This window comes from Entelurus aequoreus, linkage group LG08 (genome assembly GCF_033978785.1).
Source record: "Entelurus aequoreus isolate RoL-2023_Sb linkage group LG08, RoL_Eaeq_v1.1, whole genome shotgun sequence".
NCBI lineage: Eukaryota > Metazoa > Chordata > Actinopteri > Syngnathiformes > Syngnathidae > Entelurus > Entelurus aequoreus.
Genome location: NC_084738.1, coordinates 75,378,306 through 75,396,967, shown reverse-complemented (window position 1 = coordinate 75,396,967; position 18,662 = coordinate 75,378,306). Strand labels below are relative to the sequence as shown.

At 33.6% G+C, this 18,662-nt stretch overlaps 1 protein-coding gene across 5 annotated transcripts in view; it reads right to left on the bottom strand.

Annotated features, from left to right (window-relative positions):
- Nucleotides 1-9,098: 9,098 nt before the first annotated feature.
- The window catches only part of LOC133655229 (protein tweety homolog 2-like), a 113,935-nt gene continuing 104,371 nt past the window's right edge, over nucleotides 9,099-18,662 (bottom strand). For 2 of the 5 annotated variants that reach the window (XM_062055197.1, XM_062055198.1), the window contains exons 11-15: nucleotides 18,611-18,662; nucleotides 16,625-16,816; nucleotides 16,467-16,545; nucleotides 14,036-14,062; nucleotides 9,099-9,917 (exon numbers count right to left, since the gene is read on the bottom strand). The exon at nucleotides 18,611-18,662 is cut by the window's right edge and continues 91 nt beyond it. In XM_062055197.1, the coding sequence (XP_061911181.1) occupies nucleotides 9,837-9,917; nucleotides 14,036-14,062; nucleotides 16,467-16,545; nucleotides 16,625-16,816; nucleotides 18,611-18,662 (431 nt within the window). In that variant the 3' untranslated portion in view covers nucleotides 9,099-9,836. The remainder of the gene's footprint in view (nucleotides 9,918-14,035; nucleotides 14,063-16,466; nucleotides 16,546-16,624; nucleotides 16,817-18,610) is intronic. The other 3 variants (XM_062055199.1, XM_062055200.1, XR_009826977.1) reach the window with 2 other exon arrangements.

Genomic DNA, 18,662 nt, shown 5'->3' with positions numbered 1-18,662 from the left:
TAAGAAGTACTTGACTACAGTAGGAATGTAGATGTAGGTAATATAAGGTATCATGAGACACGGAGGAGGTAATAGGAGGTAAGAGAAAGTATGATGTAGATAAAAGAAGGTAAGAAGTTGGTGACAGAAGGTAATATGAAGTAAGAAGTAGGTAACAAAAGGTACAAGGTAGGTAAGAGAAGGTAAGATGTAGATAATCAATGTTAAGGGAAGGTAAGATGTAGGTAAGAGAAGGTGAGATTTAGGTAAGAGAAGGTAAGATGTAGGTAAGAGAAGGTAAGAAGTTGGTAACAGAGGGTAAGATTAAGTAAAAAGTAGGTAAGAGAAGGAAAGAAGTAACAGAAGTTTAGATGAATTAAGAAGTAGGTAAGAGAAGGTAATAAGTAGATAATCAAAGTTAAGAGAAGGTCAGAAGTAAAAGAAGGTAAGATGAAGTAAGAAGTAGGTAACAAAAGGTACATAGTAGGTAAGAGAAGGTAAATAAGTAACAGAAGGTAAGATGAAGAAGTCAGTAAGGCAAGGTACAAAGTAGGTAAGGTGTAGGTAAGAAAAGGTAAGAAGTTGGTATAAGGTAGGTAACACAAGGAACAAAGAAAATAAGAGGAGGTAAGATGTAGATAATTAAAATTAAGAGAAGGTAAGATGTAGGTAAGAGAAGGAAATAAGTCGGTAACAGAAGGTAAGATTAAGTAAAAAGTAGGTAACACAAGGAACAAAGTAGGTAAGAGAAAGTAAGAAGTAACAGAAGGTAAGATGAAGTAAGAAGTAGGTAACAAAAGGTACAAAGTAGGTAAGAGAAGGTAAAATGTAGATAATCAAAGTTAAGAGACGGTAAGATGTAGGTGAGAGAAGGTAAACCGTTGGTAACAGAATGTAAGACTAAGTAAAAAGTAGGTAACACAAGGGACAAAGTAGGTAAGACACGGTAAGAAATAGGTAATAAAAGGTAAGAGAGGAAATAATAGAAGGTAAGGGAAAGTAAACTGTAGGTAACAGAAGATAGGATATATTAAAAAGTAGGAAACATAAGGTAAGTAGTATGTAAGAGAAGGTCAACAGGTAATAGGAGGTAACTGAAGGTAAAAAGTAGGTTAAGTGAGAGAAAGAAAGTGGTGGGTAAGAAATGTGTAAATGAAGGTAAGAGAAGGTAAAACATAGGTAAAAGAAGGTAAGAAGTATGTAACCAAAATTATGGAAAGTAAGAAGTAGGAAAGAGACGGTAACAGAAAAAAAGAAGTAAAAAGTAGGTAAATTAAACTTAGAGAAGGTAACAAGGTACTAGAAAGAGAAAGAAAGTAGTAAGTAAGAAGTAAGTCATTGAAGGTAAGAAAAAGCAAGAAGCAGATAAGGAGAAGGTAAGATAAGGTAATAAGTAGGTAGAGAAGGTAAAAAGGAGCTAACGTTCACAAAACTTTGTGTCATTTTCACACACAAAAAAGGACAAAGGGTATAAAAGAGGATTTTGACGTTAGGATGCATTAATGTTCAATGTAGTGAAAAATACCAAAACAAGTCATTTGTGAACACTGCAGTGCACAAGTTATGATAAATGATAAATGGTAAATACTTGTATAGCACTTTTCTACCTTCAAGGTACTCAAAGCGCTTTGACACTATTTCTACATTCACACATTCACACACACATTCACACACTGATGGAGGGAGCTGCCATGCAAGGCGCTAACCAGCAGCCATCAGGAGCAAGGGTGAAGTGTCTTGCCCAAGGACACAACGTCTCACACCTTGTTCACCAACTACCGCCATTAAGGTTCTCACACCTTGTTCACCAACTACCACCATTAAGTAGCATGATAGTAGCGCAATAGGCCAAAGTATTCATCAAAAACAAGGCAGAGCTTTTCTTTCGCGAGTATATTTCATATTGTTGGCCACTAACATTACACACAGTTTGAACGGTAACACCGTGTTTGAATGTAGGAATAGTAAAAGTGATTCTTTGGCTTACCACTAGATGGAGCAATGTACAGATCACACACACCCATTATGGTGCTGTGTACATACCAGGCCACTAGATGGCAATGTGCTGCATGCTGGGAACTGCTAGTGTTGAGGATATACCTCTACGGTCACATGATATTGGTACCACTAGATGGCAATGTGCTGCATGCTGGGAACTGGTAGTGTTGAGGATATACCTCTACGGTCACATGATATTGGTAGTTCACTCTATCTTCTAAAACAAAAAAAACGCTGAGTCATCGTGGTGGGTTTTTGTTTTTTTTCAGTTCCAGAACCAAAAAGTGACATTCGAGGTGCAAGCCGACACCGTGCACACCCGACACCTCATGACCCCCGCGCTCCGGGGTCACAAATAATACCACGGACGCTCTCACCTGGTCGTCCAGCCGGTGGGCCACGATGGTCGCCGCCTCTTCCTGCTCGCCATCGCTGAGGGGGCGGATCCTCAGGGCGACCTGGCGGGTATGCACACCTTTCACGTCAGCGCTGACATTATTATATAGTATCTAATCAAGTGTGCTACCAGTCGGGGTCAAAAGTTGACATACCCTTGTAAAGAACATGATGTCATGGCTGTCTGGAGTTTGGTTCTTTTATGAATTTATTAAGGGTCTACTGAAAATGTGAGCACATCTGCTGGGTCATAAGTAATATTTTGTTCCACCTTAGCACGTTTCACTGCAATAAGGCGCTTTTTGGTAGCCATCCACAAGCTCCTGGTGGAATTTTTGACCACTCCTCTTGACAAAATTGGTGCAGTTCAGCTAAATTTGTCGGTTTTCTGACATTGACTTGTTTCTTCAGCATTGTCCACACGTTTAAGTCAGGACTTTTAGGGAAGGCCATTCTAAAACCTTCATTCTAGCCTGATTCCTTTACCACTTTTGACGTGTGTTGGGGGTCATTGTCCTGTTGGAACACCCGACTGCGCCCAAGACCCGACCTCCGGGCTGATGATTTTAGCTTGTCCTGAAGAATTTGGAGGTAAACCTCCTTTTTTCATTGTCCCATTTACTCTCTGTAAAGCACCAGTTCCGTTGGCGGCGAAACAGTCCCAGCACATAATACTACCACCACCATGCTTGACGGTAGGCTTGGTGTTCCTGGGATTTAAAGGTCTCAAACAAAAACAACTTTTTACTCTTTACATTAAAAAAAAAGTAAAATACTAAAATAATTAAAATAATTTAAAAAACACCAAATATTTTACTGTAATTTTTTTTTCTGTAAAAATATGTTGTAAAAATAATAAATTTTAAAAAACACCAAATATTTTACAGTAATTTTTTTTCCCTGTAAAAATATGTTGTAAAAAATAATAATTAAAAAAAAACCACCAAATATTTTACAGTAAGTATTTTTTCTGTAAAAAAAACACATTTTTTTTAGTCTTCACGTTAAAAAAAAAAGTAAAATATTTAAATTCATAGGCAAATTCATGAATTATTTACCATTACAAGCGGCCCTCTAATGGCAGGTAAACTGCGGTATTGTATGTAATATGATGAAAAAAATATATATATACATATATATTTTACAGTAAGTTTTTTTTCTGTTAAAATATGTTGCAAAAAATTATTAAAATAATTAAAAAAAACACCAAATATTTTACTGTAATTTTTTTTTCTGTAAAAAAATGTTGTAAAAAATAATAAATAAATTAAAAAAAACACCAAATATTTTACAGTAATTTTTTTTCCTGTAAAAATATGTTGTAAAAAATAATAATAAAAAAAAAACCCCACCAAATATTTTACAGTAATTTTTTTTTCTGTAAAAAAACCAAATTTTTTTTAGTCTTCACGTTAAAAAAAAAAGTAAAATATTTAAATTCATAGGCAAATTCATGAATTATTTACTGTTACAAGCGGCCCTCTAATGGCAGGTAAACTGCGGTATTGTATGTAATATGATGAAATATATATATATATATATATATATATATATATATATATATATATATATATATATATATATATATATATATATATATATATATATATATATATATATATATATATATATATATATATATATATATATATATATATATATATATTTTACAGTAAGTTTTTTTTTCTGTTAAAATGTGTTGCAAAAAATAATTAAAATAATTTAAAAAACACCAAATATTTTACTGTAATTTTTTTTTCTGTAAAAATATGTTGTAAAAAATAATAAATAAATTAAAAAAAAAACACCAAATATTTTACAGTAATTTTTTTTTCTGTAAAAATATGTTGTAAAAAATAATAATAAAAAAAAAACAACCACCAAATATTTTACAGTAAGTTTTTTTTCTGTAAAAAAAACACATTTTTTTTAGTCTTCACGTTAAAAAAAAAGAGTAAAATATTTAAATTCATAGGCAAATTCATGAATTATTTACTGTTACAAGCGGCCCTCTAATGGCAGGTAAACTGTGGTACTGTATGTAATATGATGACAAAAATATAAATATATATATATTTTTTAAAGTAAGTTTTTTTTTCTGTTAAAATATGTTGCAAAAAATAATTTAAAAAATTTAAAAAACACCAAATATTTTACTGTAATTTTTTTTCTGTAAAAATATGTTGTAAAAAATAATAAATAAATTAAAAAAAACACCAAATATTTTACAGTAAGTTTTTTTTTCTGTAAAAATATGTTGTAAAAAAAAATATTACAAAAAAAAAAAACCACCAAATATTTTACAGTAAATTTTTTTCTGTAAAAAAAAAAAAAAAGTTTGGTGGTCTCACCTTTTCTCCTCCAAACATATTGCATAACAGTTGTCAGCTAATTCTCTAATATTGTTCAAATCAGTAACCGGTAGTAAAACTCCTGCTTTTCTCATGGCCCAAATATACATAATCATAATACCAGGGTGTCCAGTGAGGGGCATTTTGTACTCCTTTGTCCCAGGAAGAATGCTTTGCCTCGAACCTGCCTCGAATTCTCACCGGCATTGAAAGTAAACAGGTTTTTGAAAGGAAAGTCGTATTTTATCTGAGTCTGTAAATTAGTTTGCTTGTGTAGTTGTAGTTATTGTGTAGTTATATTTATATGGTAATTAATATTCTGTGAGTGTAAATTGTTTGCTTGTTTTCTTATTGATGCTTTTATTTGTTTCTGTATTTGTGTAGTTATAATTATATGCTTTTACTTGTAATTGTATTGAGTTTGTGGACCCCAGAAAGACTAGTCGGTTGTTGTGGCAACCAGCTAATGGGGAGCCTTAATAAAAATCAAAACCAAATCAAAATTGTGGCCAAACAGCTCAATTTTTGTTTCATCTGACATCACATGGACAAAGATAAGACCTTCTGGAGGAAAGTTCTGTGGTCAGGTGCAACAAAAATTGAGCTGTTCGGCCAAAATACCCAGCAATATGTTTGGAGGAGAAAAAGTGAGACCTTTAATCCCAGGAACACCATGTCTACCGTCAAGCATGGTGGTGGTAGTATTCTGTTCTGGGCCTGTTTTGCCTTTACAGAGAGTAAATGGGACAATAAAAAAAGGAGGATTACCTCAAAATTCTTCAGGACAAGCTAAAATCATCAGCCCGGAGGTTGGGTCTTGGGCGCAGTTGGGTGTTCCAACAGGACAATGACCCCAAACACATGTCAAAAGTGGTAAAGGAATGGCTAAATCAGGCTAGAATGAAGGTTTTAGGAATGGCTAAATCAGGCTAGAATGAAGGTTTTAGAATGGCCTTCCCTAAAGTCCGGACTTAAACGTGTGGACAATGCTGAAGAAACAAGTCCATGTCAGAAAACCGACACATTTAGCTGAACTGCACCAATTTTGTCAAGCGGAGTGGTCAAAAAATTCTACGAGAAGCTTGTGGATGGCTACCAAAAGCGCCTTATATGTAAATGAAAACAAATTAAAAAGATAAATAAATTTAAAAAAAAAAAACATTTTAATAAAAAATAAAAAAATAAAATAAAAAAATTACATCAAAAAAATAATACAATAGAAAAATAAAATAAAATAAATACAAAAAAAATAAAAAAAGAATGAATGAAAAAAATGAAAATGAAAAAAATAAATAATAATAATACATTAGATTAAACCAAAAAATATCAATTAAAAATAAAATTACTAAAAATAAATGCAAAACTAAATTAAAAAAGAAGACATTTAAAAAAATTTTTATACAAATGTAAATTACAATTAAAAAAATAATACATTAGATTAAACCAAAAAATTCTAATTAAAAATAATATTACTAAAATAAAATAAAAGCAAAACTAAATTAAAAAATAATAAATAAAACAATTACAATGAAACAATTACATTAAATAAAAAAATAATTAGATGAAAAAAAACATGACAATAAAATAAAATACAAAATAATACATCAGATTAAACCAAAAAAAATGTGTTACAAGTGTATGTAAACTTTTGACCAGGATTGTATATGTTGAATTTATGAGTGTATATTTCATTTAATAAAGTATACTTTTTTTTTTTTTAAAGCCAGTAGCAGTTATTCGATTTATGAAAGCAAAGGGGGGAAAAAAAGATTTAAGTCAAAAACATCATAAAAGCCTATTTGAGTTCTTGCATGTTTTGGTGTCTTTAAAGAATATAAATATCATGAAAGTAGTAACATTTTAAGCGTACAATGTATTAAAGTATTGTTTGTGGATTGTACTTACAGTTAGTTGTTGCTCTTTAGATTCTCCAGTGTCCTTCATGCTCTCTTCAGCGCCCGGTTAAAGTGCATCACGATTCAGGGTCCGGTCCGTACCGCACCGTACTTTATCTGAACCGGCATGTCACCTCCGGGAGCCCCCAGCCCAATTCTCCGTCACACTTCTCTATATTAAAAAAAAAAAAAAAAAATCTATTCCTTTCTTCCTTGGGGCTCCGTGCCAGAGCGGCTCCTCTGCAGAGACTCGGCCGGCCGAGGAGCGTCAACGGTCGGCCACGAGAGGCGCGTTTTCCCGGTGCGTGACCCCCCTCCGGTGCAGGTAAGATGAGGCGCACACCTGCAGGTCCAGCCCTCGCTCAGTCTGGCTTGCCTTTTGCCCTAAGGGCGGGGGCGTGCACGTGCATGTGAGTGCGTCGCTGTGGACGCGCAAGTCGCCCCTGGAGACTCGGACTCGGTAAACAATCGTGACGTGTTTTTGCCCCCCCCCCCCCCCCACTCCACGGCAAAATATTAGACACGCCCCTCGCAGTGTGGCGATGCGATTCCCCACCAAAAAAATTGATAAAAAAAGATAAAATTACACATAAAAAATAAATAATGCATCAAACTCACAATTGGTGTACCTCAGAAACTTTATTTGGAGGGACAAAACAGGAATTTCTTCCTTTTTTTTTTTTTTTTATATGAACGCATTCTCAGTGGCTCTTGCAGCTTTGTTGACACCTGCTGGCAAAAGTAGGTACTACAACATCACAGTTTCAGCCCTTTTTTATGTTTTTTTTTTACAGCATATTACTGTAAGTTGAAAAAAACCCACCAGTGTTTTTTTGGGGTGTTTTTTTTTTTTTACAGTAAAATTCTGTCGACAGAGCTGTCCGGTTATTTTTTTTTACTGTTAAATCCTCGGTTGATGATTTTAAGGTAGCACATTTTATTATGGTAAAAAACTGGCAGCCGAGTTGCCAAAATACAATTAAACAGCGTTACTGTATGTAATATGTTGCACAAAATAATATATAAATAAAAACAAAAACACCCAAAAAAATTTCTGTAAAAATATGTCATTAAAAAAAAAAAAAAAACACCAAATATTTTACAGCAAGTTTTTTTTGTGTAAAAAACAAAACGATTTTTTTTACTCTTTACATAAAAAAAAGTAAAATATAAAAAATTCATAGGCAAATTCATGAATTATTTACTGTTACAAGCGGCCCTCTAATGGCAGGTAAACTGCGGTATTGTATGTAATATGATGAAAAAATAAAAATAAAATATATATATATATTTTACAGTAAGTTTTTTTTCTGTTAAAATATGTAGCAAAAAATAATTAAAATAATTTAAAAAACACCAAATATTTTACTGTAATTTTTTCTTCTGTAAAAATATGTTGTATAAAATAATAAATACATTTAAAAAAAAAAACCCAAATATTTTGCAGTAAGTTTTTTTCTGTAAAAATATTTTGTAAAAAATAATTTAAAAACCAAAAAAAAACACCAAATATTTTACAGTAAGTTTTTTTTTCTGTAAAAAAAACACACATTTTTTTTTTAGTCTTTACATTAAAAAAAAAAGTAAAATATGTAAATTCATAGGCAAATTCATTAATTATTTACTGTTACAAGCGGCCCTCTAATGGCAGGTAAACTGCGGTACTGTATGTAATATGATGAAAAAAATAAATATATATATATATATTTTACAGTAAGTTTTTTTTCTATTAAAACATGTTGCAAAAAATAATTTAAAAAATTTAAAAAACACCAAATATTTACTGTAATTTTTTTTTCTGTAAAAATATGTTGTAAAAAATAATAAATAAATAAAAAAAACTCCAAATATTTTACACTAAGTTTTTTTTTCTGTAAAAATATGTTGTAAAAAATAATACAAAAATAATTTTAAAAAAACACCAAATATTTTACAGTAAGTTTTTTTTCTGTATAAAAAAACACAATTTTTTTTTAGTCATTACGTAAAAAAAAAAAAAGTAAAATATGTAAATTCATAGGCAAATTCATTAATTATTTACTGTTACAAGCGGCCCTCTAATGGCAGGTAAACTGCGGTACTGTATGTAATATGATGCAAGAAAAAAATATATATGTATATTTTACAGTAATTTTTTTTTTCTGTTAAAATATGTTGCAAAAAATAATAATTAAAAAAATTTAAAAAACACCAAATATTTTACTGTATTTTTTTTTCTATAAAAATATGTTGTAATAAATAATAAATACATTAAAAAAAACACCAAATATTTTACAGTAATTTTTTTTTTCTGTAAAAATAAGTTGTAAAAAATAAAAAATAAATAAAAAAACGTTAAGAAAAAAAAGTAAAATATTTAAATTCATAGGCAAATTCATTAATTATTTACTGTTACAAGCGGCCCTCTAATGGCAGCCATGTGAAGACAAGTTTGACGCCCCTGATCATGTAATAAAAGAATAACAAGATAATACTCAAAATTAATTTATTCCACTCACAAGTGGACCCAAAAGGTCGCACACAGAATGAAGCACCCCGCTCGGTGCCTGTACACACGGTGACATGCTCAAACAGACAAAAACTGCATTTATTATTATTCTAACTATAACGTTGTTACCTGAATCTCAGCAGCACAGCTTCTCAGTTAGAATTAGTCCATATGCAAAGAAAATGACAATTGGAGGCATGGGGAAAAAATGACAATAAAGCCACAAAAAAGAAGGAAAATATATTCAAAAATGGCACATTGTTGTCGGACACAATTCAAAGAAACATATATATAAAAAAATAGGACTTGAGTAGTTACTGTACAAATTATTTATGCCGGTTAAGTCTCAGTGGACTTTTGAAAAATACAAATAAATTACAGCACAGTGTCACTGGAAATAAACTGTTCATGCTCACACAAGCAGTCAAAAAACGGACAGAATGTTCACAAAGTGCAAAAAAAATATAATTTTTTTTGCTTTTTCTTCGCTTTTGAATAATAATCACTTTTTTTTTTTGTTCCAACCCTCTGGGCTCCTGTGGATGAAACACTAGAGGGGATAAGTGGCTTCCAGGACATAAACCTGCCTTACCTTACCTGACTTTTCAACCCCCCCGGTGGTCATGTGATCATCAATGTGCATCCAATCACGAGCTGTGTCGTGTTTGCTCGACAACATCCCTGAAGAAAACAAAAAAAACAAACAAAAAAAACACACAAAAAGAAAGTCTATGCTTGAAAGTCGTTCCCGAAGTGCCGACTTTGCTCCTCGGTCATGGACAGGTAGGTGGCCCTCATGCTGGGGGAGTACTGCCAGGAGAACATGGCACAGGTGAGATGTCATCACAGGAATAAAGTTAAATTAGGATTTTGAAGTTAATTAAACTAGAAAAGTACACACATACATGTTGACACTTCATCTTATAAGCAGGGGCGTCCCGATCCAGTATCCGATATCAGCAACAACAAAAAACACGCTGATAAAGGTCGTAAAACTAGTCAACATCTAACCGTCCTCCAATTAGCACACAAGGTTGGTCTTTTCTTCTATCTTAGTCAAGTCATTGACTTTATTCTAGGAGCTAGCTGCTACACAACAGCTAAGCACACAATAGCACACAAGCTAGACGTACGTAATAATAACGGAACAATATTGCCGTCCAGAACAACACATTCGTCAATATAAATGAGTGTCAAATGATTATAGTTGCATTTTAGAAAAGTACCCAGTAACAAATGTGTCCGCACCATTCAATTTACGTCGCCCAAAAACTTCCGCTTCAACTCAAAGACAGCATACGTCCATTCCAGACGGTTAATAATGAATAGTTTAGTGTCGTATCACTTAATACAACATTCCACACTACAAAATATACATGCTGATATCATACCGGATCGACGTCGGTATCAGTTCATGCTTAAGTATCAGAAGGGAAAGCATCGGCACACCGCTATTTATAAACACATGTACAGTAGGTCAATAAGGATTTTCAAGTTAATTCAACTATAAAGTTAGGCAAATACATGTTGACACTTCATCTTATAAGCAGGGGCGTCCCGATCCAGTATCCGATATCAGCAACAACAAAAACACGCTGATAAAGGTCGTAAAACTAGTCAACATCTAAACCGTCCTCCAATTAGCACACAAGGTTGGTCTTTTCTTCTATCTTAGTCAAGTCATTTACAAAAGGTAAACATAGGAGCTAGCTGCTACACAACAGCTAAGCACACAATAGCACACAAGCTAGACATACGTAATAATAACGGAACAATATTGCCGTCCAGAACAGCACATTTGTCAATATAAACAAGTATCAAATGTTTATAGTTGCATTTAAGAAAAGTACCCAGTAACAAACGTGTCCGCACCATTCAATTTACGTCGCCCAAAAACTTCCGCTTTAACTTAAAGACAGCATAAGTCCATTTCAGATGGTCAATAATGAATAGATTAGTGTCGTATCTCTTAATATAACATTCCACACTACAAAATACACATGCTGATATCATACCGGATCGACGTCGGTATCAGTTCATGCTTAAGTATCAGAAGGGAAAGTATCGGCACACCGCTATTTATAAACACATGTACAGTAGGTCAATTAGGATTTTTCAAGTTAATTCAACTATAAAATCAGGCAAATACATGTTGACACTTCATCTTATAAGCAGGGGCGTCCCGATCCAGTATCCGATATCAGCAACAACAAAAAACACGCTGATAAAGGTTGTAAAACTAGTCAACATCTAACCGTCCTCCATTTAGCCCACAAGGTTGGTCCTTTCTTCTATCTTAGTCAAGTCATTTACAAAAGGTAAACATAGGAGCTAGCTGCTACACAACAGCTAAGCACACAATAGCACACAAGCTAGACGTACGTAATAATAACGGAACAATATTGCCGTCCAGAACAGCACATTTGTCAATATAAACGAGTGTCAAATGATTATAGTTGCATTTTAGAAAAGTACCCAGTAACAAACGTGTCCGCACCATTCAATTTACGCCGCCCAAAACTTCCGCTTCAGCTTAAAGACAGCATACGTCCATTTCAGATGGTCAATAATGAATATATTAGTGTCGTATCACTTAATATAACATTCCACACTACAAAATACACATGCTGATATCATACCGGATCGACGTCGGTATCAGTCCATGCTTAAGTATCAGAAGGGAAAGTATCGGCAGACCGCTATTTATAAACACATGTACAGTAGGTCAATTAGGATTTTTCAAGTTAATTCAACTATAAAATCAGGCAAATACATGTTGACACTTCATCTTATAAGCAGGGGCGTCCCGATCCAGTATCCGATATCAGCAACAAAAAAAACACGCTGATAAAGGTCGTAAAACTAGTCAACATCTAACCGTCCTCCAATTAGCACACAAGGTTGGTCTTTTCTTCTATCTTAGTCAAGTCATTTACAAAAGGTAAACATAGGAGCTAGCTGCTACACAACAGCTAAGCACACAATAGCACTCAAGCTAGACGTACGTAATAATAACGGAACAATATTGCCGTCCAGAACAGCACATTTGTCAATATAAACGAGTATCAAATGTTTATAGTTGCATTTAAAAAAAAGTACCCAGTAACAAACGTGTCCGCACCATTCAATTTACGTCGCCAAAAACTTCCGCTTCAACCTTAAAGACAGTATTAGTCCATTCCACGCGGTTAATAATGAATAGTTTAGTGTCGTATCACTTGATATAACATTCCACACTACAAAATACCCATGCTGATATCATACCGGATCGACTTCGGTATCAGTTCATGCTTAAGTATCGGAAGGGGAAGTATCGGCACACCGCTATTTATAAACACATGTACAGTAGGTCAACTAGGATTTTCAAGTTAATTCAACTATAAAATTAGGCAAATACATGTTGACACTTCATCTTATAAGCAGGGGCGTCCCGATCCAGTATCCGATATCAGCAACAACAAAAAACACGCTGATAAAGGTCGTAAAACTAGTCAACATCTAACCGTCCTCCAATTAGCACACAAGGTTGGTCCTTTCTTCTATCTTAGTCAAGTCATTTACAAAAGGTAAACATAGGAGCTAGCTGCTACACAACAGCTAAGCACACAATAGCACACAAGCTAGACGTACGTAATAATAACGGAACAATATTGCCGTCCAGAACAGCACATTTGTCAATATAAACGAGTGTCAAATGATTATAGTTGCATTTTAGAAAAGTACCCAGTAACAAACGTGTCCGCAGCATTCAATTTACGTCGCCCAAAAACTTCCGCTTCAACTTAAAGACAGCATACGTCCATTCCAGACGGTTAATAATGACTAGGTTAGTGTTGTATCACTTGATATAACATTCCACACTACAAAATACACATGCTGATATCATACCGGATCGACGTCGGTATCAGTTCATGCTTAAGTATCAGAAGGGAAAGTATCGGCAGACCGCTATTTATAAACACATGTACAGTAGGTCAATTAGGATTTTTCAAGTTAATTCAACTATAAAATCAGGCAAATACATGTTGACACTTCATCTTATAAGCAGGGGCGTCCCGATCCAGTATCCGATATCAGCAACAAAAAAAACACGCTGATAAAGGTCGTAAAACTAGTCAACATCTAACCGTCCTCCAATTAGCACACAAGGTTGGTCTTTTCTTCTATCTTAGTCAAGTCATTTACAAAAGGTAAACATGGGAGCTAGCTGCTACACAACAGCTAAGCACACAATAGCACACAAGCTAGACGTACGTAATAATAACGGAACAATATTGCCGTCCAGAACAGCACGTTTGTCAATATAAACAAGTATCAAATGTTTATAGTTGCATTTAAGAAAGTACCCAGTAACAAACGTGTTCGCACCATTCAATTTACGTCGCCAAAAACTTCCGCTTCAACCTTAAAGACAGCATAAGTCCATTCCACACAGTTAATAATGAATAGTTTAGTGTCGTATCACTTGATATAACAATCCACGCTACAAAATACACATGCTGATATCATACCGGATCGACGTCGGTATCAGTTAATGCTTAAAAAATCAGAAGTATCGGCACACCCCTGTTTATATGTACAGTAGGTAAGGTTGTATTTTTGCCTCGTTCCTGTGAGAATTCTGCGTGCGACTGAAGCGTAAAGGACTCAAAAACAACCACCAGGTGGCATCCGTGAGCAGGTAATACTGTATCATCTCTTTCCGTTCCAGACTTATTAGGTGGTTCTTCACTGAGGGACGAGGCAAAAACTGAACCGGACCCCACTGCGTGTTCATCTGATAACAACAGGCACAGACTCTACTGCTAACAACCACAAACCACAGCGCCCTCTGGTGGCCATGCAGAAAAAAAAGCAAGGTGTTAGAGGAAAAGCGAGGGATGGGAAGAGTGTTTAGTAAAAAAAAAAACAAGGACAAAAAGACTTACTCTGCCTCTATACTGCTGAGAGTATATCTCCAAAAGTTGATTGAAATGAAAGCCGAGAGATAGAAATGACAAACAGACGAGCAAAAGAAGACAAAAATAAATAAATGAGAAGGAAATAAAAGTTAGGCAAAAAAAGCAACAAGCATGGATTTGTACAGTTTTAGTCACGGCGGGAAGAAATGAATTAAACATTGTCCAAATGAAACATGTGGCTATTTCTGTCCCCTCAACCACGAGCGTGTGTGGCGCTCTGCTCGCTTTGTTGGCTCAAATACAACATCAACAAAAAAGCGGCGAGGGCTTCGCTAAACGTCGTTCACGCCATCATGAAATATTCACAGCGTTACTTCTCCTCGGGTTGCTCCACCGCCACGCGGACTAAGTCGCTCTTTAAAAGGTCGCTTAACAAAGTCATTTATTGGCGGGTTTGGAAATATTACATAGCAGTGTCTGGACCGCTCGCCTAGGTGGCGCTCTAGTAAAAAAATATATCTTTTTAGACATTTAAAACACATTTTTCATTCATTTTATATGGAAAAAATAATACAAGAAATAAAAAATAATAATACAAAAATACATTTTTAAATTTTTAGACATTTTTCAATGCCGACTCTCCTTGTCCGTTTCCTGCCGTGTGGGGCGGCGGCCGAAGAAAGAGCATAAACACAATAGTTTGTTGTAGATACAAAAGAAAGTAAATAAAGGTAAAACAATATAAAATGGATGTAAAACAAGGGGGGAAAAAAAGTAAAAGAAGATAAAAGGAAGGTAGACAGAAAGTAAAAGGAGGTAAAAAAGTAAGTAGAAAGAAAAAGAAGGTGAATAGAAAGTAAAAGAAGTTAAATATTAGTTGAATAGACAGTAAACGAAGTTAAATAGAAAGTAAAAGAAGGTACATGGAAGGTAAACAGAAAGTAAAATAAGATTTAAAAAAAGTTAATACAAAGTAAAAGAAGGTAAATAGAAAGTAAAAGACGATTAAAAACAAGTAAATAAAAAGTAAAAGAAAGTAAATAAAAAGTAAAAGAAAGTAAATAAAAAGTAAAGGAAGATTAAAAAAGTAAATAGAAAGTAAAAGAAGACTAAAAAAGTAAATAGAAAGTAAAATAAGGTAAATTGAAAGTAAAATAAGGTAAATGGTGTGGGGCGGCGGCCGAAGAAAGAGCATAAACACAGTAGATTGTTGTATGAGGTCATGAGGAAGTAAATACAACATTAAGTAAATAAAGGTAAAACAAAATAAACAGAAGGTAAAATAATATAAATGGATGTAAAACAAGGGGGAAAAAAGAGTAAATAGAAGTTAATTAAAAAGTAAAAGAAGGTGAAAGGAAGGTAAACAGAAAGTAAAGGAAGGTAAAAAAAAAATAGAAAGAAAAAGAAGGTGAATAGAAAGTAAAATAAGTTAAATATTAGTTGAATAGAAAGTGAAAGAAGGTAAATAGAAAGTAAACGAAGCTAAATGGAAGGTAAATAGAAAGTACAATAAGATAAAAAAGTAAATACAAAGTAAAAGAAGGTAAATAGAAAGTAAAAGAAAATTAAAAAAGAAAGTAAAAAGTAAAAGAAGGTGAATAGAAAGTAAAAGAAGATTAAAAAAGTAAATAGAAAGTAAAAGAAGGTCAATTGAAAGTAAAATAAGGTAAATAGTGTGGGGCGGCGGCCAAAGAAAGAGCGTAAACACAGTAGATTGTTGTATGGGGTCATGAGGAAGTAGATAAAAAAAATAAGTAAATAAAGGTAAAACAAAATAAACAGAATGTAAAACAATATAACAAGGGAAAAAAAGAGTAAATAGAAGTTCAATAAAAAGTAAAAGAAGGTAAAAGGAAGGTAAATAGAAAGTAAAGGGAGGTAAAAAAAGTAAGTAGAAAGAAAAAGGAGGTAAACAGAAAGTAGAAAGATTAAAAAAAAGTAAATACAAAGTAAAAGAAGGTCAACAGAAAGTAAAAGAAGATTAAAAAAAGTAAATAAAAAGTAAAAGAAAGCAAATAAAAAGTAAAAGAAGATTAAAAAAGTAAAACTAAAGTAAAATAAGGTAAATTGAAAGTAAAATAAGGTAAATAGTGTGGGGCGGCGGCCGAAGAAAGAGCATAAACGCAATAGATTGTTGTATGGGGCCATGAGGGCGCTTTGTAATCTGCCTAGCAACAAGTGACGACTTGACGGAGGGGGAAAAAAATGACATAAAGGTATTCTGCTTTGTTAGGTTTCTTTCATTTCAGGTCCCAAATATGCAAATTAGTCATCCAGTCTCCTCCCCGGTGGACATGATCCCGCCCCCTGGCTTAATGAGCCCGCCCCCGTGGTATACCGCGCTTGTCAGAGGCAGGCTTTGCGACACGTCTTAAAATAAAGCCTGACCACTGTTTCTTTATGTTTCATTTGAGTCAAAGATTGGGGAGGTGGGGGGGGGGGGGGTCACACATACCGAGGGCGGAGGCGAGCCTCGTCCAATCAGAGGCACGTTCTCGTAGCGAGGGTTGCCCCCGAACAGAGCGGTCTGGTTCCTGAGGAAGACCAAAGAACACAAGGAGAGGGTCACATAGGTCCGCCCCCTTCCCCGTGCCCCCGTCAGTGTCTCCTCACATGTAGTCGCCCATGGGGGGGTTGGAGAGGGGCGGGGGCGGCGGCTGGAGGCTGTTCTGGCTGCCCATGCTGCTGCTGTAGCTGCAGAAGCTGTGCATGTTGGCCTGGGTCCGGGTCTGGTTCTGGGAGTTCATTCGGTTCCGGCGGGGGTTGAAGGGGTCCTCGTCGTCCATGTCGTTGTAGTCCTGCTCCCTGAGGGCGCACATTTTTGTCAGCGTCTCCCTGGGCTCCAGTCCTCATAGTCTGGCCCCCTCTGGTTCTCTAACTGGAGACCCTTCTAACGGCCCCAAACTCTAATATGTTTGAAAGTGAAACTAAAAGATTCTACCGTATGGTAAAATACAGTAGAAGGTAAATAGAACGTAATAACAAAGTTTGATAGAAGGAAGGTAAAACAAAGTTCAATAGAAGGTAAAAGTTGACAAAACAATGTAAAAATAAGGTAAAACAAGGTAACTGGAAGGAAAATTGAAGGTGAAATAAGGTAAAAAAAATTGGTAACTAGAAGGTGAAAGGAAGGTAAAACAAGGTAAAAAAAAAATAAAGGTAAAATCAGGTCAAAATAAGTTAAAAAGAAGGTAAAACAATGCAAGAATAGGGTAAAAACAAGGTAAAGAGATGGTAAAAGGAAGGTAAAACAAGGTAAAACGAGGTAAAAAAAATAAAAAGAAGGTAAAATCAAGTCAAAATAAGTTAAAAAGAAGGTAAACAATGCAATAATAGGGTAAAAACAGCGTAAATAGAAGGTAAAACAAGGTCAATAGAAGGTCAATTAAAAGTAAAACAAATTCAAAAGAAGGAAAATAGAAAGTAGATGAAGATAACACGTAGAAAGTAAGAATATAGTATAATAAAGGTAAAAGAGTAAAACAAAGTAAAATAAGGTAAATAGAAGGTAAATTAAAAGTAAAACAAATTAAAAAGAAGGAAAATAGAAGTTAAATGAAGAAAACATGGAGAAGGTAAGAATATATTATAATAAACGTTAAAAAAAAAAAGAAAAAGAAAGAAAAGATACATAGAAGGTAAAAAATAAAGTAAATATGAAGTAAACAGAAAGTAAATTGTGGTAAATTGAATATAAATAGAAAGTAAATAAAGATAGAACAAAATAAACAGAAGGTAAAACAATATAAATGGATGTAAAACAAAGAAAAAAAGAGTAAATATAAGTTAAATAAAAAGTAAAAGAGGGTTAAAGGAAGGTAAACAGAAAGTAAAGGGAGGTAAAAAAGTAAATAGCTACAAAGAAAAAGAAGGTAAATACAAAGTAAAATAATGTAAATATTTGTTGAATAGAAAGTAAAAGAAGGTAAAGTATTTAAAAAATAAAAGAAGGTAAAAAAAAAGTAGAAGTAAATAGAAAGTAAAATAAGGTAAATAGAACATAAATGGAACGTAAAAGAAGGTAAATAAAAGGTAAACAAAAAGTAAATAAAAGTTTCAAATAAATACATAAATAAAAGTAAAAGAAGGTAAACAGAAAATAAAAGAAGATTGAAAAAAAGTCAATAGAAAGTAAAAGAAGATAAAAAGGTCAATATAAAGTAAAAGAAGGTAAACAATAGTAAATATAAAGTAAACTAAGGTAAATAGAAAGTAAAAGAAGGTAAATAGAAAGTAAATACAAGTTTAAAATAAATACATAAAGTAACAGTAAAAGAAGGTAAATAGAAAGTAAAATAAGGTAAATGGAAGGTAAATAAAAAGTAAATAAAATAGAAAGTAAATACAAGTTTAAAAAAAATGATCAAATGAAAGTAAAAGAAGGTAAACAGGAAGTAAAAGAAGATCAAAACGTAAATAGAAATTAAATGAAGGTAAAAAAAAAAGTAAATATACAGTAAAAGAAGGTAAATATACAGTAAAAGAAGGTAAATAGAAAGTAAATAAAAGTATATATATATAAATATATGAAATGCAAGTAAAAGGAGGTGAAAGGTGGACGTCCAATGTGCTTCTTCCTCCCTGACGGAGCAAACTGACCTGGCAGCGATGTGTCGCCAGGCTTTAGGGACGGCACACAGCATGATGGTGA